At 35.0% G+C, this 22,176-nt stretch overlaps 1 protein-coding gene across 1 annotated transcript in view; it reads right to left on the minus strand.

Annotated features, from left to right (window-relative positions):
* Positions 1-22,176, minus strand: part of INTU (inturned planar cell polarity protein) — a 57,076-nt gene that overhangs the window by 6,802 nt on the left and 28,098 nt on the right. The window contains exons 7-13 of the mRNA XM_045552310.1: positions 18,252-18,329; positions 17,374-17,563; positions 9,766-9,819; positions 5,901-5,963; positions 4,860-5,081; positions 3,748-4,227; positions 2,302-2,399 (exon numbers count right to left, since the gene is read on the minus strand). Coding sequence (XP_045408266.1) covers positions 2,302-2,399; positions 3,748-4,227; positions 4,860-5,081; positions 5,901-5,963; positions 9,766-9,819; positions 17,374-17,563; positions 18,252-18,329 — 1,185 coding nt within the window. The remainder of the gene's footprint in view (positions 1-2,301; positions 2,400-3,747; positions 4,228-4,859; positions 5,082-5,900; positions 5,964-9,765; positions 9,820-17,373; positions 17,564-18,251; positions 18,330-22,176) is intronic.

The raw sequence follows: 22,176 nt of genomic DNA on the forward strand, positions 1-22,176 counted from the left end.
GGCTCATTAATAATTGGTAGCCGATATCTTTCTAGAAATAAAAACTTAAGATGAAAGGAATTATGGTTATTCAAAAAGGAAGATAATTTAAAACATATGTTTTAACCTGGAAGTCTTCAAATTCAAGAAAAGGTACAAAACAGAAATTATTCTTTACAAAAGAACTATTAATAAGTTTCCTTATGAAGGGGTTTGAATTACATTTTTGTTACTTTTTAAAATTTTCTCTCAAAAATGAACCACAACAAGCAAGTTTAGCTCTTGATAACCATAAACTCACTTAGGATGTATTAACTGAAAGTTAAAAAATCACTATAAAAGCAATTATTCAGTAGGCAAACAAAATATTTGTACAAAAAAGCAGATAAAGTCAGATTTGTTCTTCAGTAAGGTTACCCTTGCAGTAGAGAATGGATTCAGGCTAGGCGGGAGATGGGAGGCTGCAGCAATCAAGCCAGTTAAGAGAAAAATAGAAGCATGAACTAAGCCAGTATCAATAGGAGCTGAATGGATTCATGAAAGATTAAAATGCAGAATGGATAGGATTTGGTTACTGAATGAAATGTTTTGTGTGTATTATTTTTAATATATATTTTGACTTTACAAAAATATGTACATATAAATTAGGATAATATGTTTATCCTGTTTTATATCATGCTTTTAAAATGAATTATGTAGTATGAAAACACCTTTCCATGTCAATAATGAGAATAAACATACATTTTTAGCAATTTTTAAAATAGGAGAGCCTACAATATATACCACATGTGAATTTATACTTAAGCCACTGCACTTGAAAAGAGTTTCCTTTTACTAGAGATAATGCCAAAATAACATACATACTTACAAACTCTAATATGGAGGTAATAAAGTTTCAGAGCAGTAGTTTTTGTTGAGTGGAAGCCCAGGGTTTCGTGAAGGGTTCCATAAAAGGTTTTGTTCTGATTTATTTGTTTAAAAAGCATTTTTAACTAAAAATTAAACATTTGTATTTGGAGGCATTAAATACCAAATTTTAATACATTACACTTCCAATATTTTATGCAGACAAGTTACCTTATTTTTGCCCTGACTTCAGATAAAAAGAATTTCCTCACAACTCTGTAACATATTATTTGAACTTGTAAAGTGTTTCAGTGATCAAGAAGGTGGGAGCTCTACACTTCTGTGTGTATGTGTGTGTGTGTGTGTGTGTGTGTGTGTGTGTGTGTGAGAATTCTACTTGTACGTGTCTAGCTGTTTAAATATTAATGAAAGTATGCAATTGAATTTATTATACAGTGGCTCCCACACATGACATCATAATTAAATACTGGGCAAGGGTCAAGCAGACTTGCTTGTCATCACATAATAATTACATAAGAAGTGAATACATAGCATTTCATGGTGTAATAATTACAGACAATTTAAGCTGATAAACATTCTCTTCACACTCGGTTCCTTTTGCTTCAGAATTCCCTACTCAATGTAAGTTTGAGGCTTCACCTGTTTCCTAAAGAGGGTGTTATAGGACCAGTTCCCTGGGACCAAAACTCTGAAAGGCAGATAGGCAGAGAGGAAGTTTATTAGGGAGCACTCTTGGGAAAAACAGCCGTGGTGGGGCAGTGTGACTGAAGCAGGCTTGGGTGGAGGGAGAAGCTGAACCGTGCTGCAGTTGCAACAGAGGTTAAAGGGATACCATTGGGAACTCTGAAGCTTCGATGGCCTTTCAGAATTATCTTGAATTTAGGCAAGGGGCCAAGCCTTTGTACTCACTTATCTATTAGTCATTAGAAGTGGGCTATTCCCAGAGAGGAGTGTAACTTTAGCTGAGTCAACAAACTTCCATGGAGGACATAGCCAGGGGAGGGATGCAGCTATGTGGCATTAGCTGTCATCACTCCCAAGTGCTGGGCTAAGGGGTAACTGGGCAGCACACCACTGCATCTACCAGAGAGCCTAAAAATAGCAACTTTTAATTTAATTTAAATTTTAATTAAAATTTTTAAATTTTATAATTTAAAAATTATATTAGACATTCATAAGGGAGGTTACCTGTGGAAGAGAGATAAAGGGGGTCTTTCACATTTTGAAATATTACTGTGTGTTTTTATCTCTCATAATACTAATATGGTCATTTTCCTAAATGTGTAATGAAATATTACAGAAATGCCATAGATAGTACTGTTAATATGTAAGATACAGCATAATTCCATTTGTTGAATAAAATCTCTATATGTTATGGAATTGTACTTTGTCATTGTAAAACTTCCCCAAAGACAGAGTTTAAGTGAAAAAGAATATTATAAGGAAATTTCTTACTTAATTGTGTTATACATTTCCAATTCTTTTTCTGGAAGGTCCTTTTTCAAATTTCCCAAATGAAATGGATTTGGAAGAGTTGACTTCTTTTTAGTGACCTACAAAATACAGTTAAGGTTTATATCTAAGAATGGAATCAAACAGCGGAAATAATTTAAAAATTAAAAATCCTTCTAAGAACTATTTACTATTTTGCAATGCTTCTTTTAAATATTTTCAATGCTAACTTGTACTTCTTGGCTTATCCTTTGCTAACAGGCATCCCAGAGCCATGTCATGGAAGGGCATGATGGTGTTCCCTGAAAACCTCCTACCAGAGCCATTACCAAGTTTATATGTATGTATACTTGTCTCCCTCTCTAGACTCTGCACTCCTCAAAGTTAGGGGCTGTGTCTTATTCATCTCTGTATCTCCTTTGTGTAACATAGCCCTTGGCACTTAGTAGGTGTTCAAGCAACATTTGTTGAATGGTTGAAACTTAAAGGTTAACTCGGTTTCTCTTGGCAGTTGTTCGTGGCTTTGTAATTCTTAAATCTATCCAAATCCTCTTTGACTATATTTCCTACCAATTTCACTGACTGGGGTAATGGGTATGGCACTGATGTGAGTACTTCCCAACTACATTCTACTTAAGGCTCCAAGAACACTCTATTGTTTGGAAGGAGGAGACTGAATCTGTGGTTATTTATACCATGTCACTTAGAATCTCATATTTTATTTATGCCCTTTCTCAGATTCCTCCTCTTTCATGCCTTGTCTGACATCACCTCCCTTCACCCAAATGACAAGTTTCAAAATGTTTTGAAAGATAGCAACATCACTAGAGTAAGTACAAAGCCTCCCAGAGCGATTACTTTGATAATCATTTGGGTATTTTATGGTATTTTCATGGAAAACAATCAAGAAAAATGATAAGTAATCTGAAAAATGAACATCCTCCTTGCTTTATAGTTACATTTTGAATCTTTGAGTATAGACATCAGAACTTCACAGGTGCAGATAAAAAAAAACCCAACACCTCATCTATAAAAAATAGGATAATACACACACACGTTTAAGGTTCTGATTATCTTTATGTTTCTGCAGAACAGTTTATTGACTATTTAGTCAGATCAGCCCCCCAAATGCCCCACAGCTAGGATGTTCTCTGATATCATTGTAAATAGAGAAAGAAGAGAGATAAACATGGTAAGTAAGATTAAAGAGTTTCCCTATCTGTAAGTACTGTTAAACAGATATCCTGGACATCAAGGGGCTCCTGTCTTATTACTTGATATTTCTTTTTCTTTTGGGTTCTAAATAATTGGTTTACCAACAGTGACTGAAACAATCACCATTTCAAATAAGAAATGATATGCCATTAAAAACATTTTCTTACAATTATAAAATAAGGACTGGAGAGACAGCTTAGCTCCCAGAATGTACACACGTGAATAAACACACACCTTAAGCAAGGCCCCACTTTCTTCTGAACCATCAGCACCCTGAGATTCTCTTTGCTTCTGTATTGCATCTGGTGTAGTATGGAGGGTAAGGCCAACACCTTCTCCACCTTCACAACCATTGTCAGATCCTCCACTGCTTCGGGAAGGACTGAGCTTACGTGTCTTTAAGGAATAGTCACCAAAAAGGGTTCTTCTGCATGTTGGGGAGGTTGCTACTTTAGTACTTTGTAGCCTACTGAGAATAGGTGAAGTGGTCAAAGTATCTGTTTTTTCACGTGATCCAGCAAGAAACCAGTCAGCACAAGACAAACAGGGGCTTGGAGGAGATGCTAGCCGTTCATCTATGCGAGAATCTACTCCTTCCAGCTGATGAAGAGTTGTTTTGACCTGATCCACATATATACAGTCTGGTCCAGGATTCCCAATAGCTTTGGATGCGCAGCCTCCAGCTTCTAACAGTACACATAACAAATAATGCCTCTATAAGAAAAAAGTTATTAATATAGGTTTAGCTACTATTAAAAGATTTACATATAATATACATGTATAAATTTATGAATACTAAAGACATGTGGGCATATGGCATAATTATGTGATAATTATTAAAAAATCCTCCCACCCTTTTCCTTCTTGGTTACTATCAATGCTGCTTAATCCCAGTTGAAAACAATCTCACATTGCCTTATCCTGATACACCATCAACCACGTCTCTTGGCGCATGGAATTCCCCTAAGATAGCTATCAAAAGTCTTAATTATTAGAAGTCCTTCCATTTACAATTACATACTTATTCTGATTCTGATTCTATATTCTTTTCATGTCTCCCTCTATTTTCTAAAACAAGCCAAAAGATAAAACCACTATAGAAAAGAGAACAAAAGATCTTAAGAACTTGCTAAAATCTTTTCCTAGATTTTATTAATATTCCTCCATGAGTATTAAGTGAATGCAAAAAAAAGGAGTAAAGGGGCATATAATATGTTCTTGAATACTTATATCAGACATACTCATACTTTTAAATGAGCATTTTGTTTGTGTATTTATTTAGATAGTCAATAGATGCCAAAAACAGAAAAAGAAAGAAAAATCCCAAGAAACCAAGGTAAACTTACCAAGCCAACCATTAACAAAAAATGTCTCCCTTCAGGTTCCTGAAAGACTTCAGTGTTTGAGTCTGCAGAAGGTTGGAGGTGAGACTGAGGAAACACTTCTCTCCATATTATCAACTGACCAATTCGTTGTTTTGCTGCTAAAGGCAGCAAGCAATAGTGGCGACAGTATATAGCAATATCAATAAGATCATCCTTTGGCAAATGGCTGCATATCAAATAACCCTTGAATTTAACCACAAAGAGCAAAAGTCAACTAGTGCTACAAAGCAATAATCCCATAATATATTTCTAAGAGTTTTATAAACACTTCTTCAGTTGGCTTAAAATATTCTAGTTTCAAATGAAGATGTAGCAAAAATAAGTGTTTTTTCCTTAAGTCAAACTAGAGATCAAATGATAATTTCAGGGTCAAAACAGATAGACTTAAGCACAAAGCAAGATCACTTTTGTGTAGAATTGGTTGAGAATTTGGCAAAATTAGAAAAGAAGTGAATTCTGAGGATGGAAAATGGAGAAGCAGGGGTCAAGGTAGAGAGAGACTGACTTTTCACCGTGTACCATCCTGTACTGTTTGATTCTTTGTTAGATGTGTTTTATATGATGTTTAAGGATCTTATTTTTAAAAATAAAAATACTTAAATTCATTTGATGTTTAATTTGCTTTGCATGGAAGTCAACTAAATGTTAAAAGATTTACTTAAAAGATGCATGCTTACATCTGAAGAAAGGATAAAAAAACATACTATTGCAAAACGAAATCAAGGAAGTATTGCTCTTGTCTCTTACACACTTGGTTCTCTGAGTATAGTTTCTCCTTTACACATTTAAAGACACTGTAGAATGCAGTAAGACTATAAATATTTACTATATTTATAAAAATGTAGATACAAGTCTTGTTTTAAGATCTTAATCTTATGGTACCTACATTGAAAGGAAAAGAGATAAACGTATTTTTCATGTTCGTAAAAGTTTTAGAAAATTTACTTTAGGTCTGTTTATATAGCAGTTGAACATCTGTAAAGATTTCAAGCTTCAACTTACCTTGTAAAATAGAGAAGACCCCAAAATTGTATACAGTCGCCTCATGTCATAGTAATCCTCAGACTGGGGGAAAAATTCAGGGTAGATTTATATATTTGTTTTTTTTGTAATAAAAAATCCCACTTAAGCTATAATAGTTAAAATGGAAATGAAATTCTTTAGTAACTAAACTTTTCATAGTGCCTTCTTTAGAAATCAATATAGCAGAGTATTAGGGTGAAATATAACATGCTCATATATTTATTTGAGAACAACCTTATTTTTGATTCTTATAAGTCACTGCTGATTAGAGACATCTAAGAATAGAACATAAAATTTGTTACTCCATGAGGGATTTCTGAAAATAAGTCTTTTGAGACAAAAACCTTCTACTATACACCATCGAAAATATCCAATACTACCATATACTCCTTTTGAAAGCACAAGTTAGTACAGCCTATTCGCAGGCAACTGAGTGGTAGGTAAAAAAATCTAAATACACATACCCTCCCTTTGAGTAATTCCACTTCTAGAAATCTATGGAAATGCTCAATCAATAGAATTAAGACTTTTTAGAATGATTTGTAACACAGAAAAATTAGAGACAATGTGAAGTTCAACAATGGAGGAATGGTCAACTAAAGTAGATATGTTACACCACAGACTCTCACAGATGTTAAAAAAATAAGATTGCTCTATATGAACAGGCATAAGTTTCTGTTCTGAGGCTTGTATTCTCAGCAAAGAATGAAAGCTGCAGAACAAAATATACGCTATGATCTAATTTTTGTTTAAAATGCCCCCCTCCAATTACACACGTGTGTGTTGGTTTGTGTGTGGGAATGTAACTGTAAAAGCAGTTACACCTAGGGATGGAAGTGGGTGAGAGGGATGAGGGAGTACATTTTGCTTTTAATATTTAATTATGCTTGCATCTTTACTCAATAGGCATGTATTACTATTATTATTTTAAAAAAAGAAACCTAAAGAAAACTAAAAATTGGAAATAACCTAAATATCCTTCAATTGGGGAATGGATGAACAAATTGTGATACATCCATACAATGGAATACTACTCAGCAATATGAAGGATTGAACTGCTGATACAACATGAATGAATCTCAAATCCATTATGCTAAGTCAGACACAAAAATCATCTACTCTATGATGCACTTTATATGACATCCTAGAAAAGGTAATATCATGAGGACAGAAAACAGATCAGTGATTGTCAGGTATTGAGGGTACAAAGAAGGGTTGACTATAAAGTGGCACAGAAGAATTTACTTAATGTAAATTATACCTTAACAATAATTTTAAAAAACTACACAAAAGAATACAAAGTTAGGCTATAAGATTAAATCTTAAATCTGATTTCACAAAAAGTTTAGAATAGGTCTTTATTTTCATTTTTTTAAGATAAAATTCACTGTGAACTGTGAGTTTTGACAAATGCATATAGCTGTGCAAAATCAGGATGTAGAACAGTTCCATCAACACTTCCCCTCCCCTAATTTTTTTTCTGTCCCATTACCTAGATATACCACAATTTGTTGATTCACCTGTTGATGGACATTTGACTTATTTCTAGTTTTTGGCTATTACAGATAAAGCTGCTTTGTATACAGGTCTTTGTAATACATATGCTTTCATTTCTTTTAGGTAAACAGATGGCTATAGAATGGCTGAACCATATGATATGCATGTTTAGGTTATTAAGAAACTGCCAAATTATTTTCAAAAGTAGTTATATCATTTTACATTCTCAATTTATCAATTTTTTTTCTTTCATGGATTGTGTTTTTGATGTTGGATCTAAGGAATCCCAATAGATCCTTTTCTAAACATAGAAAATATTGTTAGCACTACTGCTCATTAAAATAATGTTCTATAAAGGCAGGAATTAGATTTTTAATTAAACCTATTGGATGTAAGTTCCAAAAACCAGATATTTTAATACCTTATATCCAAACTTTCCTACTGATTAGTATCCATCTATGCATTCTCCATCAGTGAAAAAATTATGACCTATGAAGAATTCACCATGCTTAAATTTCCATTATTCTTACAAACAAAACCTCCTTCCATTTGTTCAGGATCTTAGTTAAGACTCATCTACCTCTTCAAGCTAGCATTCTCTTTCCACTTTCACCAGCAAACTTTTTGACAATGACCCAGCCCTTTTGGCTTCTACTTCCTCACTTCCCATTTACTTTTTAAAAGAACTTTTATCACTGAAAATTCTAGCATACACAAAAAAAGAACAGTACAATTAGCTTCTATGTATCCATCATCACCCATTTAACTATGATCATCCTGTTTCATCTATGTTCCTCTCTCCTTCCTCCTGCCCCTGCTGAATTATTTCAGAACCAATCCCAGATATTGTATCATTTCATCTGTAAACACTTCAGAATGTATCTCTAAAACAGTTGAAATCTTTTTTAAAAAACATAATACCATTACCACATCTAAAGAATTATTCTCATCTAATATCCAGTCATTAGCATTTACATTTTCTTGATTGGCTCATAGATGCTTTTTAAAAGTTTGTTTAAATAAGGATCCAAGAAAGGCCACACATTACACTTTGTTGATCTGTTAAGTCTCTTGTAACTTAGAGGTTCTCTCACAACTTCTCTCCCTTCTCCTGCTGCACCACCCCACTGCCCTTTTCTAATTTATTTGTTGAAGAAACTGTCCAGTAGTGTTGCCCAGTCTGGATTTTGCTGATTGCAACCCCTCTCCCCCAAATGGGGTTATTTAACATGCCCCTTTTTTGATGGTATTTTGTATAAACTGGTAGTTAGATATTGAAGCCTCATCAAGCATATTTCATAGGTGGTTTGTGTGCTTCCATCAGGAACCACAAACCTGGCTGTCTTTCTTTTTGTGATATTAACAGTTACTGATGACCACTGCCAAGATCCATCAATTCACCGAGGGACTGCAAAATGGTAATAGTCCAATTCTGTCAGTCTTTTTTGATACATCAGGTAGACTACTTCCATAAAGAGAAACCCCCCCCATCCATCTCTATTTGGTAACCTTGACATATGATTCAGACAGGAAAGGCAGGATAAATGTTTGATTCTTCTTCACTTACCAGTTTTTACAAAAATGAGTTGGTTCCCTAGCATTCTCCAAAGCTGACCAGTTTCTTTTTTTTCTTTAGCATCATTATAAACTCATGGACTTAAACTTATCTGATGTGTTTCACTTTGTTATAGTTACTATCCTTATAGATGCTCAAGAGAGAGCCTTTTCAAGTTGTCGTCTGACAACTTGAGCCCTACTATAACTCTAGTAATTTTTTAAGCTTTTTATATTTCTGATATGACAAGATGTTCTGAGACTTATCTTGTACATTTTCAGTCCCAAATCTGGAATGAGCCATTTCTTGAGGAGCCCTGGTTCCTTTGGTGAGAAATGTTATTTATACACAATAGCCTGGGTGTTAGTGGTGCTTATCACTGCTGAGATAGTCACTATTTATAGGCCTTTTCATGGGCCAGAGCTAGGAAATATAATTTTTTAAAAGATTAAAAACTATACTGATATTTCCAATTTAAATTCAGACCTACAGGGGTTCTTATTTAATCAACATTACATCTATAGTTCCTTTTATTCAAAAAGCCCAATTCTTAATGATACCATTGTAATTATCATTTTTTAATACCATAATATACATTATGTAACAAATATTTCAACTAAGCAGAAAATCTTAAGAGAAGCAAGATAGATTTTGTCAGTGTCAAAACAGAGGCCTAATGTTGCATATTTCAAGATTATTATATGTCCACTTGTTAAATATTTAGTATAATGATGGATATACAAAATAAGAATTCAACATTGAGCCTTTCCTAAAATTCACTCCTTCTCTTACCAGTTCTGCAAAATCTGCAGCCTCCAAGTCACTTAATGTCGTGTCTAATTCCATCTATGTTAAAAAAAAAAAAAGTAACATAAACATTTGACTCATTAGTTGTTAGTAATTTTAGTAATGGACATATAAAAAGTGCTTAATGACTACATGAAAAATTGAGTAAGTATCTTTCTCGTCTGTGTTAAGAAATGTCTCAAAATAGAACACTGTTTTCAAGCTTTGTAACTATAAAAAATTTATTTATTTAACATATGGGTATATTTCAACTAAATTTCAATTAATGCAAAATGGTTTTCACCCTTTATTCAATGTAAAACAATATACGAAGTTAAAAAATTGCTTTCCAGTTTTAAGTTAGAGATTAACTTAATCCATTAAATTAACGCCTTAGAATTTTTAGAGGAAAATTAAAATCAATCTTAACATAGTCAACCTACTTTGAGTTATTCTTGTTTTTCCATTTTCTGTATATTTCTCAACAGTTGGAGGTTTGGAAATTATCAACATTCTTCCCTGTCTCTCTCCTAGATACAATGTTTTATACAAAAGGGTTGTCAATCTTTATTCCTAGATTAAAACATGAAGGCAAGTGTTCCTCTGGAATCTGGCACAGTTAAACCACCCCACAGAGTTATTAGAAAAAATCTCTTACTTAGGATTTGGCTTTTGGTTCTAGGGAAATTGCCTGAACTCTTTCATGTATTACCTTTGTTCTGTCCTAAAGCATTCAAAATTTAAAAACAGAATAAATTTAACCTGTAACTTAATCTGTAATGCATACATATAAATTGAAAACTATGGGCAACTGAAGTTTATAGCACACAAACTATTTGTGAATAAGAATCCTCTTTTTTTTATCTTAAAGGCCAAGGCACTCTCTGCAGGACTGTTTCACACACAAACTGTGTCTTACTGAGATGACAAAAGCTTTTGAAACATTATTCGTGCCTTTCAATGCTTTTCACACAGCATGACTTATTACTCATTTGTGACCTATATTTTTGTGCATCTAGCAAATATTTCATGTTCCATTTTTTGTGGTTATAGTGTCCTGTGAAAAACTATAAGACAAAAAATTACCAATGTGATTTTTGATCTCAGAAACTGGTTTTTTTTTTTTTTTTTTTTATTTCAGCTCTTCATGGGGGTACAAAAGCTCAGGTTATATACATTGTCCATGTCCCGCCCATCCCCCTGAGTCAGAGCCTCAAGCGTGTCCATTCTCCAGACAGTGTGCCTGGCACTTACCATGTAGTCGTACCTCCATCCCCTCCCCCCATCCCCCACCTGCCCGAGTCAGCACCTTCAAGCATGACCATTCCCCAGACGGTGTGCAACGCACTCATCATGTAGGCATACACCCATCCCCGCACCGCCCCCCCTTCTCAGTCTGATACCCAATTGGTATCCTTCCCCGATGTGCATTTAGGTGATGATCAGGGAAACCAATTTTCTGGTGAGTACATGTGAACCCATTATATTAAGTGAAGTATCCAAAGAATGGAGAAACTGTTTAATGCGTTGCTATTCCTGCTAACTAAACTCTACTGGCTAATGTATAAGATTACTATAACTGTTTCTTCATATTCCTTAAGAGAAACTGTAGAATATCTTTTCTGTTATTATTCCAGTGTGCCCTAGGAAAATATAATTGAAAGAGAAGAACATCAGCAAAATAAGGAAATTCTCAAACACCCGGGAAATAAAACTGAGTGAAACCTCATCATATACTAAACTCAGAACAAACACATTTTTTCCAAGTTAAAAATAATTATTTCCACTTAAAATTTGCTAGGCACAAGTTACCTCACACACATATGTCTTTAACTAGATTTCTTAAGGCATTAAATTCCTTAATATTTTCCATCAGAAGATAATATAGTCAATAAATCCTACTATTTTTAATACAGTAAGAAATCTCAAAGAGAAAAAGAAAGCATATTTAAGTTCTTTGAGTTTGTGGGCAACACAAAAACTCTGGGGTCTTTTGGTTTTCAGGTCTACACATAAAAATCTTGAGGTCACTACTTACTCTGCCCTACCAAATAAAAAGGTGAACTGACTGAAAAATCAATAACTCAATCAAGACAGACAGAAGAGCAGATGGATACAGGAACTCATGGCTTACCAGAAAAGAAACTCCTGAGCAGAAATGGGACAGGAAAACCTGAGCTGTCCTTGATGAATTGCTGGAGGCTTTATGTGGACTAGTCTGAGAGCTAAAATCCAGGAAGATCCAGTCTTCAGGGGCCCCAACACTTTTGTGAGTTTTACCACCAGGAGCTCAACCAAATTGTCACAGTAAAATATTGGAGAAAAATCTCCTCATTCTTCTGGCAGGGGGAAGGAAAACAGAACTATTCTGAAATATGTCAGAGCACTCTGCTTTTCTCAACAAGGCCTGTCCCTCAGCAGAAATTCATGTAACTATAACTTAATCGGCTGGGGTATCAGCAGAGCATAACTGACCTGGGGGAAGGAAAATACCCAACTCCAGTAATAGCCTTCTATGTGGAAGAAGAAAAACACTTTCACCTTCTACTTGACAGAAGAGAAATACCTTTAAAAAATAGGCAAAAGACCTGAACAGACCCTTCTCAAAAGAAGACATACAAATGGCCAATAGGTATATGAAAAACTGCTCAACATCACTAATCATCAGGGAAATGCAAATCAAAACCACAATGAGATATTGCTTCATACCTGTTAAGATAATGGCTAATATCAAAACAACAAAAGATAACAAGTTTTGGTAAGGATGTGGAGAAAAAGGAACTCACACACTATTGGTGGAAATGTAAGTTAGTACAACCACTATGGAAAACAGTATGGAAGTTCCTCAAATATTAAAAATGGAACTACGATACGATCTAGTAACCCCACTCCTGGCTATATATCCAAAGGACCTAAAATCAGTATGTCAAAAAGAATTTGCACTCTCATGTTTATTGCAGCACTGTTCACAATAGCCAAAATATGAAATCAATGGAAGTGCCTATCAACAGATGAATGGATAAAGAAAATGTAGTGTATACACACAATGAAATACTATAAAAAAGAATGAAATCCTGTTATTTTTGACAAATGTGATGAACTAGGAGAACAATACATTAAATGAAATAAATCAGGTACATAAAGTTAAATACTATACAAACTCACTCACATAAGGAATCTAAAAAAGTAGATCTCAAAGAATGAGAGAGTTAGAATGGTAGTTACCAAATTTTTGGGGTGGTTAGGGGAGAGAGTAACAGGGAGATGCTGGTTAAAGGATATATAATCACAGTTAGATAATAAAAGAAAAAATAAAAAAAAAATTGTCCAGAATAGAAACATATAGAAACAAAAATGAGACAAGTGATTGCCTGGGGCTGAGGTTGGGTGGGAGAAGACAGGGAGAGGGAAGAGAAATGGGGAATGACTACTAACGGTTGTGGAGTTTCTCTATTGGATGATGAAAATGTTCTAAAAGTGATTGTGATGATGGATTTACAGCTCTGTGAACATACTAAAAATCATTGGATTGTACATTTTAAATGGGTGAATTGTATGATATGTGACTTATATCTCAATAAATAAAGCTGTTAAAAAAAGAACTTGCCTAAGTTCACATAACTCGTAACTATTCAAGCTAGAATTTAAAAATACACTGTCTGAGTATAACACTGAATGCACATATTAGAAAAGAAAGATCTAAAATCAATAATCTAAGTTTCTGTCTTAGGAATCTAGAAAAGAAGAGCAAATCAAATACAAACTAAGCAGAATAAAATAAATAATAAAAATTGCAGCTGAAATCAATGACATTGAAAACAGAAAAGCCATAGAGAAATCAATAAAACAAAAAGTGGTTCTTTGAAAAGATCAATAAAATTGATAAGCCAGGCTAATAAAAAAAAGAGGACATAAATTATTAATATCAGAAATGGAAGAGGGACATCACTACAGATTTCATGGACATTAAAAGGATAAGAAAATAGTCTATGGCCATACTATCCTGAACGTGTCTGATCTCGTCTGATCTCGGAAGCTAAGCAGAGTTGGGCCTGGTTAGTACTTGGATGGGAGAAAAGCATACTATGAGCAACTCTCTGATCGCAAGTTGATAACCTAGATGGAATGAACCAATTCCTTGAAAGACACAATATGCCAAAACTCATACAAGAAGAAACAATCTAAATAGGCTTATATTTATTAAATGAATCAATAATCAACTTATAAAATGAGAACACTCCAGCCCCAGAAAAAACCAGGCCCAGGTGAGCTTATTGGTGAATTCTCCCCAACATTCAAGGAAGAAATCATACTAATTCTCTAGAACCTCTTTCAGAAGATAGAAGCAGATGGGATACTTACTAACTCATTCTGTGAGGCCAGTATTACCCCAATACCAAAACCACACAAAGACATTACAAGAAAAAAAAGAAACAAAAACAAAAACAAAAAAAACTACAGAACAATATCTCTCATGGATATAGATGCCAAAACCCTCAACAAAATATTAGCAAATGGAATCCAACAATGTATAAAAAGAATTATACAATACAACCAAGTGGAATTTATCCCAGGTATGCAATGCTGATTTGACATTCAAAAACCAATTAGAGTAATCCATCACATTAACAGGCTAACAAACAAAAATCACATGATCATATCAACAGATGCAGAAAAAGTATCTGACAAAATCCAACACCCATTCATGATAAAAACTCTCAGCATACTAGGAATAGAGGAGAACTTCCTCATCTTAATAAAGAATAGCTACAAAAAACCTACAGCTAACATCATATTTTATGGTGAGAAACTAGATACTTTCTCAGTAAGATCAGCAACAAGGTCAGGATGTACCCAGTCACCACTCCTTTTCAATATCACACTGGAAGTCCTACCTAATGCAATAGGATAAGAAAATGAAATAAAAGGCACACAGGAAGGAAGAAATAAAACTGTCTTTGTTTACATGATTATTTATACAGAAAATCTGAAAGAACTGACCAAAAAATATCTCCTGGAACTAATAAGTGATTACCTGGAACTAATAAGTGATTACAGCAAGGTTGCAAGATACAAGGTTAATATGCAAAAGTCAATTGCTTTCCTTTATAACAGTAGTGAACAAGTGGAATTTGAAATTAAACACATAATACCATTTATATTAGCACTCCCCAAAATAAAACACTTAGGAATCTAACAAAGTATGTACAAGATCTGTATGAGGAAAACTACAATACTCTGATAAACAAAATGAAAGGAGAACTAAATAAATGGAGAGATAGATATTCCATGTTCATGGGTAGGAAGACTCAAGATGTCTGTTCTTCCAAACGTGGTCTGTAGATTTAATGCAATCCCAATCAAAATCCTAGCAAGTTATTCTAAAGTTTATATGGAGAGGCAAAAGACCCAGAATAGCCAACACAATGTTGAATGAGAAGAACAAAGTTTGAGGACTGACACTACCTTACTTCAAGACTTATTATAAAGCTAGTAATCAAGACAGTATGGTATTGGCTAAAGAATAAACATATAGATCAATGGAACAGAATAGATAGCTCACAAATAGACCCACATAAATACAGTCAAATGATTTTTTTTGTAGAGACATGGTCTCATTCTGTTGCGTAGAAATGAGCTAGTAGCCCATGGAAAGACAAGATATGGAGGAACTTAAAATGCATATGACTATGAGAAAAAAAGCCCATCTGAAAAGGCTACATACTGTATGATTACAACTATATAACATTTTGGAAAAGGCAAAATTACGGAGATAGTGAAAGGATCAGTTGTTGCCAGGGTTAAGAGGAATGGGAGGGATGAAATAGAGGGATAGGCAGAGCACAGAAGACTTTTAGCTCAGTAAAGCTACTCTGTATGATATTATAATGATAGATACAAGTCATTATACATTTGTCCAAACCCAAAGAATATACACCACCAAGAGTGAACCCATATATCTATATAAACTATGGACTCTTGGTGATTATGATGTGTCAGTGTAGGCTCATCAATTGTAATAATTATACTATTCTGGTGGAGGATGTTGACAACAGGGGAAGCTATTCATGTGTGGTATGTAGGGGTAGGGGGCATGTGGGAAATGTATACCTTTCTCTCAATTTTGCTGTGAACCTAAAACTGCTCTAAAAAATGAAGTCTTTAAAAAGAAAAGCTTCAAATGTTATTATATTATTCAACTTTTATTTTAATCAAATAGACCTTTAGACCACTTTATCAGAAGGAATCTATCTCTCTTTTTAAATGTATTGCTTTTAATTCTCCTAACTGCAAAATAGAGAAAACATTTACACTATATCCCCATTGTTTCCTCTATTAATCTTGCCTGCTCAACTTGACTGTGAACGTCTAGAGGCTTTTCTGGATTCTGCAAAGCACAGCACAAACCTGAGCAGCTAGCACAATGAAGACTGACTCATCTCCACACATTAGCGTTAGACTTAACAAGAATAAAAGTAACCAAAGCAAAAATTGGTGAGATAAGTGACAGCTATGATTTGAGGTCATAAATTAAAAATATTTATACCAGAATTCACACAGTAAACTTGAATTAGGTTTTTATTACAACATAGCCTGGGTTTCTTAATGGGCAGAAGTGACTATGGCATAGTACCTCATTTAATACTAATACAGATCTTGTAACTAAATATATTATATGGTGATCTACATTGATGAAAATGTCTGAAATAATCTTGTCAGTCCTTTAATAGTAAAGTTATTCTGGGTATACAGATAAGACTAAAGTCAAATTGATAATACTTAACCATTATGAAGTCTTACCCTCGGTAAGCTATCTATATGACAAGCCAAAAGCTAATCACATATGTCCATGTAAAAAGATTTTGCTGCACTAGTGGACTTTGTGTTTTAATTGAGAATATTGCTTGTGAGACGATCATTTCATCCACTTTTTTTTTTTGAGACAGAGTCTCACTCTGTTGCCCTGGCTAGAGTGCCGTGGCATCAGCCTAGCACACAGCAATCTCAAACTCCTGGGTTCAAGCAATCCTCCTGCCTCAGCCTCCCGAGTAGCTGGGACTACAGGCATGTGCCACCATGCCCGGCTAATTTTTTATATTTATATATTTTTAGTTGTCCAGCTAATTGCTTTCTATTTTTTTAGTAGAGACGGGGTCTTGCTCTTGCTCAGGCTGGTCTTGAACTTCTGAGCTCAAACGATCCTCCCACCTCGGCCTCCCAGAGTGCTAGATTACAGGCGTGAGCCACAGCACCCAGCTCTCATCCACTTTTAATTTATATAGAAACATAATTCTAACTTGAAAACCTTGCATTATAAAATCCAAGTCACAAAATTCCAAAGTAAGACACACGATGTAATTATGATTTCTGAAAAGTATTACAAGTTTGGACAAAGATTAAATTTAAAGTAAAATGAGAGAACTAATTTTTATTTATTAAGAATAATTTGTCTTTCTAAGTTTACTGCACTGTACCTTCTACTTCATCATGCAATTGCCTCTTTAATTCTTACCCATAATCCCCCAAAATAACAAAAAAGCCTGAGAAAAAAGAAGATAACAGATTATAATAAGGGAACTGGTTCTGATTCTTATTTATAACACCTAAGATTACCTTGATTTCTGGTGGAAGTGTGAGCCACCGAACTCCAGGGAGATTGTCTAAAAGTACTGCACTGGAAGCATCATACTGCTGAGCACTGGGACTGGTGTTGGAACATAGTGTAGCAGGCTGAAGTGCTCTTTGAAAGAACAAGTTAAAAAAGTGATCCAAACGAGGAACATTCTCAACCTGGCAAAAGGCACTGAAGAAATAAGAGCTGTAAGTTAGAACAACATATGGAAATGGTAGTCACTTTTTGTGTGTTCCTAAGGGGACTGGATCTTTCCCAACTACATAGGCTCTCTTCCTCACTCCGCCCCTTTAGTAAGAATAACTGCTATAATGTTACTGATGGTGTGTGTTAAGAAATTCACCCTGTCCATATTTTTTCCCCTAAAACCTACCCTCAAATGTATTGAGCAGATGGTACTAAGGAAGAACCATAGGGCTAACATGAGTGGCATATTTACAACAGAATCCTGTTTGTAAAAAAATATAAGTTGATTTTACCTCTGACTATCTTTCAACCATTTACAACTCCCAATATCTTTCAGGCAACATGGGATAAAAAAGAGATTTTGAATATTGTAATAGAACAGGTCTGGCTTTGAATGTTATCACTGTTCTTACTAGGTAGCTATTACAGGCAAATTACCTAACCTCTGTCTGAAATTGGGTTTCCAACTCTGTAAAATGAGAAAATGAGGAGGAGGAGGAGGAGGAAGAGGAAGAGTAGGATGACAACAATGACGACAAGAAGAAGCCACTATCATTGCCACTGCCAGTGCCACCAAACAACTAACCTGCCAGGCAAAAAACAGTATTAAATGCAAAAGGTGATTTAAAATCATTTGCTTAAAACTTGAGATTCAATGCAAAGAAGTACTTACCTATCTAAAGAACCATACATAAATTTTAAGGTTCGGGCAACATCTTTTATCATATTCCTTAGCCGAGGAAGAGGAACTCTAAAAAAGCAAAAATACATGTATTGTATAACATAATCAAATGACACATATCTAAAAGAAGCAAAACATCCTTACATTTTATATCTAAGGACTGTGAAAAGTATATGTGTCTATTGTGAGTAGAGCTGTGTAAAATGGTTGCTTGCTACATTAGTACTTGATCACCTTGAGGTCTAGATTTGTGGTTCTAGCATGAATCAAACGGGGACTTTTCATAACACCATTTATCTGTAAATTTTTTAATTCTCTCTAGGGTTTAATTTCTTCATTTGTAAAAGGAGCTAATAATCAGTAAGCCCGTCTCAGGTTGATTTTGAGGATTAAATTAAATTGATATATATGAAGTAGTTAGTGTAGTATCTAGGCCCATTGAGAGAAATGCTAAATTCCTAACACTTTTCAGTATCACCCAGATCTCAACTGAACCTCCAACTCCTATGACAAAAATACACCCTAAATGAATTAGAGAAAGAAAAGAAAGTATGAGAAAGGAGGGAAAGAAATGAACTTACATTTTCTCATTGAAGCCTTATAGGAATTCTACAAGATAGGTCTTTATTATTCCCATTATAACAATTGATAAACTGAAGTCCAGGAAGTTAAGTAACTTTGCAAGGCCACAAAGGGAGTAGAGGCTGCTGGTGAGTATCCATCTTCTTAGCTCCAACATTATTCTCTCCACTACCCCACATTGTATTACTGGTTAGGTTTCTGCTATTCACTGCAGCACCATAGGAAGATCTTCCCACCTGAAAACACATGTCTCTGGATCATGTGCCCCACCCTAAATTCTGTGGGACAGCACTTTTCTCACCCTACTTGTAAAAGGCATAGAGGTAAGGAGGTAAATGCACAGGCAGTGGCATTAAGACAGACGGGGGAGCCGGGCGTGGCGGCTCACCTAGTGTAATCCTAGCACTCTGGGAGGCCAAGGTGGGTGGATCGCTCGTGGTCAGGAGTTTGAGACCAGCCTGAGCAAGAGCGAGACCCCATCTCTATTAAAAATAGAAAGAAATTATCTGGCCAACTGAAATATGTATATAGAAAAAATTGGCCGGGCATGGTGGCACATGCCTGTAGTCCCAGCTACTCGGGAGGCTGAGGCAGTAGGATCGCTTGAGCCCTGGAGTTTGAGGTTGCTGTGAGTGAGGCTGACGCCACGGCATTCACTCTAGTCCGGGCAACAGAGTGAGACTCTGTCTCAAAAAAAAAAAAAGACAGACGGGGGGGAAAAATCCCAGGGCTGTCATTCAATTACAAGTCACATACACAATGCTGGAAATGCAAAGACATATAAATTGACACTGAGGAGATGCTTGTGCACAATCTCTCAATTTATCAGTGTGAATAAATGAGAATAATAATAATACCAGCCTTTCATGGTTATGTGAAACGAGACAGAATAAAAAAAAAAAGACTCTGGAACAGAGTAGTTGATGTGCACATTAAGAGAAGGTAAAGAAGTGGCTAGGGCTTCTTTTAGATATGATGTTCAGGGTAGAGGATAAAGGGGATCTTCAAGTGAATTCTAATATCAAGCCAAGTTCTCTAGGATAGGAATGACATAAATATTTAGGGAGGACACCCCCCAAGTCATGAATAATAAAGATTGAGAAATTGGCTAGAGCATCCCCCATGTGGCACAAACTTGGTCCAGAGCTCAGCAATGACAGTCCTTCTTTAGCTTCAGGATAAAACCTTCCTGGAAACTGGCTCTGTCTGCCTAACTAATCAGAAGGTGCCATCAGAATACGGTTGAACCCTCTTCAGTTGGGCCTTCCTTTCCCCTCTCTAATTACCTATGCTATAATATCTTTTTCTGTTTCTTCTCTTTTGTCTTTTGGGCTGCTATAAAAGTCTTAAAGACAAATGTTTTAGTTTGCCACTATATCCTAAGTTGTCTTATTTTGGATGGTCTTCAATTCTTGTAAATCCATACTTTGAAAACAACTCCTTAGTTCTTCATAATCCAACCCATTGGCATAGGACAGTCTCCTAGCAGGATTCATTATAACTCTCTTTTATACAGAAAAACACACATTTTTCTATTGTGTGGCTGGTTAAAGAGGGTATGTATGTATACATTATATACATCATATAGTATATGCCACAGCACCATTATCCCCTCATGTTTGTTAAAGGATATAAAATTACAGCTAGATAGGAGGAATAAGTTCCAGTGTTCCATAGAACTGTAGGACAACTATAGTTAACAATAATATATTATATAGGTTCAAATAGGTAGAAGGAGGATAATGAAGGTTCCCAATACAAATAGATAAATGTTTGAGATGATGGACATATTTATCCTGATCTGATCACCATACATTATATGTATCGAAACATCACTATATACCCCATGAATATATACACAATTGTTATTGTCAAATAAATAAATAAATTTGGATCCCACATTTACAATCTATTATACCTCTTTCTGTCCAAAATTAAAGTCACCTTCAAAACATAATCATTTTGATATTTTTCACCATAGCCACCTTTAGAGTTCCTGTTTGTGGTAGTAAAACATGTTCATAATTTCTCTGATACTCCTCCCTCAAGAAATAGAGTTTAATTCTTCTCCCCTTGAGTATGGGCTGGACTTAGCAACCCACTTCTAACAAATAGTATATGATGGAAATGACAGTGTATTACTTCCAAGAGTAAACCATAAAAGGTCTTGCAGAGTCCCTCTTTCTCTCTTTTGGATCACTTGTTTTGCGGGAATACAGCTGACATGTTATGAGCATACTCAAGTAGCTCTATGGAGAGGTCCACGCGGCAAGGAACTAAGGCCTCCTGACAGTGGCCATGTGTGTAAGCCATCTGGGAAGCAGATTCTCCAGTGCCAGTTAAGCCTTCGGATGACTGTATCCCTGGCCAACATTGGACTGCAACCTTACGAGAGACTCTGAGGCAGAACCATCCAGCTAAGTAGCTCCTGGATTCATGAACCACAATAATGCTTCTGAATTATTATGATAAATGTTTATTATTTAAGTTTAAATTATCCCTAAGTTTTTTGGGGTAATTTGTTACACAGCAATAGATAACTAATACACTGCTGTATAATGAAAGAAATCTGGTAAACAAAGTCGTTAGTAATAGAAAATAGTCATATTTGTGTTCGCATTGCCTGGATAATGCATTTTTCTGGTCTACCATTTTCTCTCTTAGGAAGCTTAAAGCAATGCCAAGAGAACATTTATCTCAACTGGTATTCTCTGAAGTTGTGTCAGTCACATACTATAGTATTTATTTTGATATTCGACTATGATTCAGTAGACCATATGCCATGGTTCTATGGACCAAAGAAGAAAACTAAAGCATATCTAATAGTTTAATAAAAGTTACCCGAATACTTTTTAAAGTAGAAGAGTCTAAATTACAAGTATTAAAAATCAATGAACGGGGACCGAAGACTATTCTAATAGTAGTTAAATCCATCTCCTTGGGATCATTCTCGATATATATATATACTCTATTTTCCCCTAGTTTTTAATGTCCTATGACATTAGGGAAGCAATGTAGTAGAAAGTATTCAGACAGACAGACCCTCATTGAATTTCTAATTCTGCCTCCTGCTGATTATGTGATCTTTGGCAAGTTATTTAACCCTCTTTTGGTTTTACTTTCCTTATCTGTAAAATGGAGCCAGTAATCATTAAGTACACCTGGAGCTCATTTTGAAGATTAAATGAGCTTAAATGAATGTAAAGTACCTACTACAGTTCCTGGGCTCAAGGTCAGTTCATTATAAATGACAATACTGCTTCTACTTTCAATGATTAAAATAAGATATATTTCAAAATATTTGCAAATAAGTTAAGTGGGAGACCATGATAAT

This window comes from Lemur catta, chromosome 5, assembly GCF_020740605.2.
Source record: "Lemur catta isolate mLemCat1 chromosome 5, mLemCat1.pri, whole genome shotgun sequence".
NCBI lineage: Eukaryota > Metazoa > Chordata > Mammalia > Primates > Lemuridae > Lemur > Lemur catta.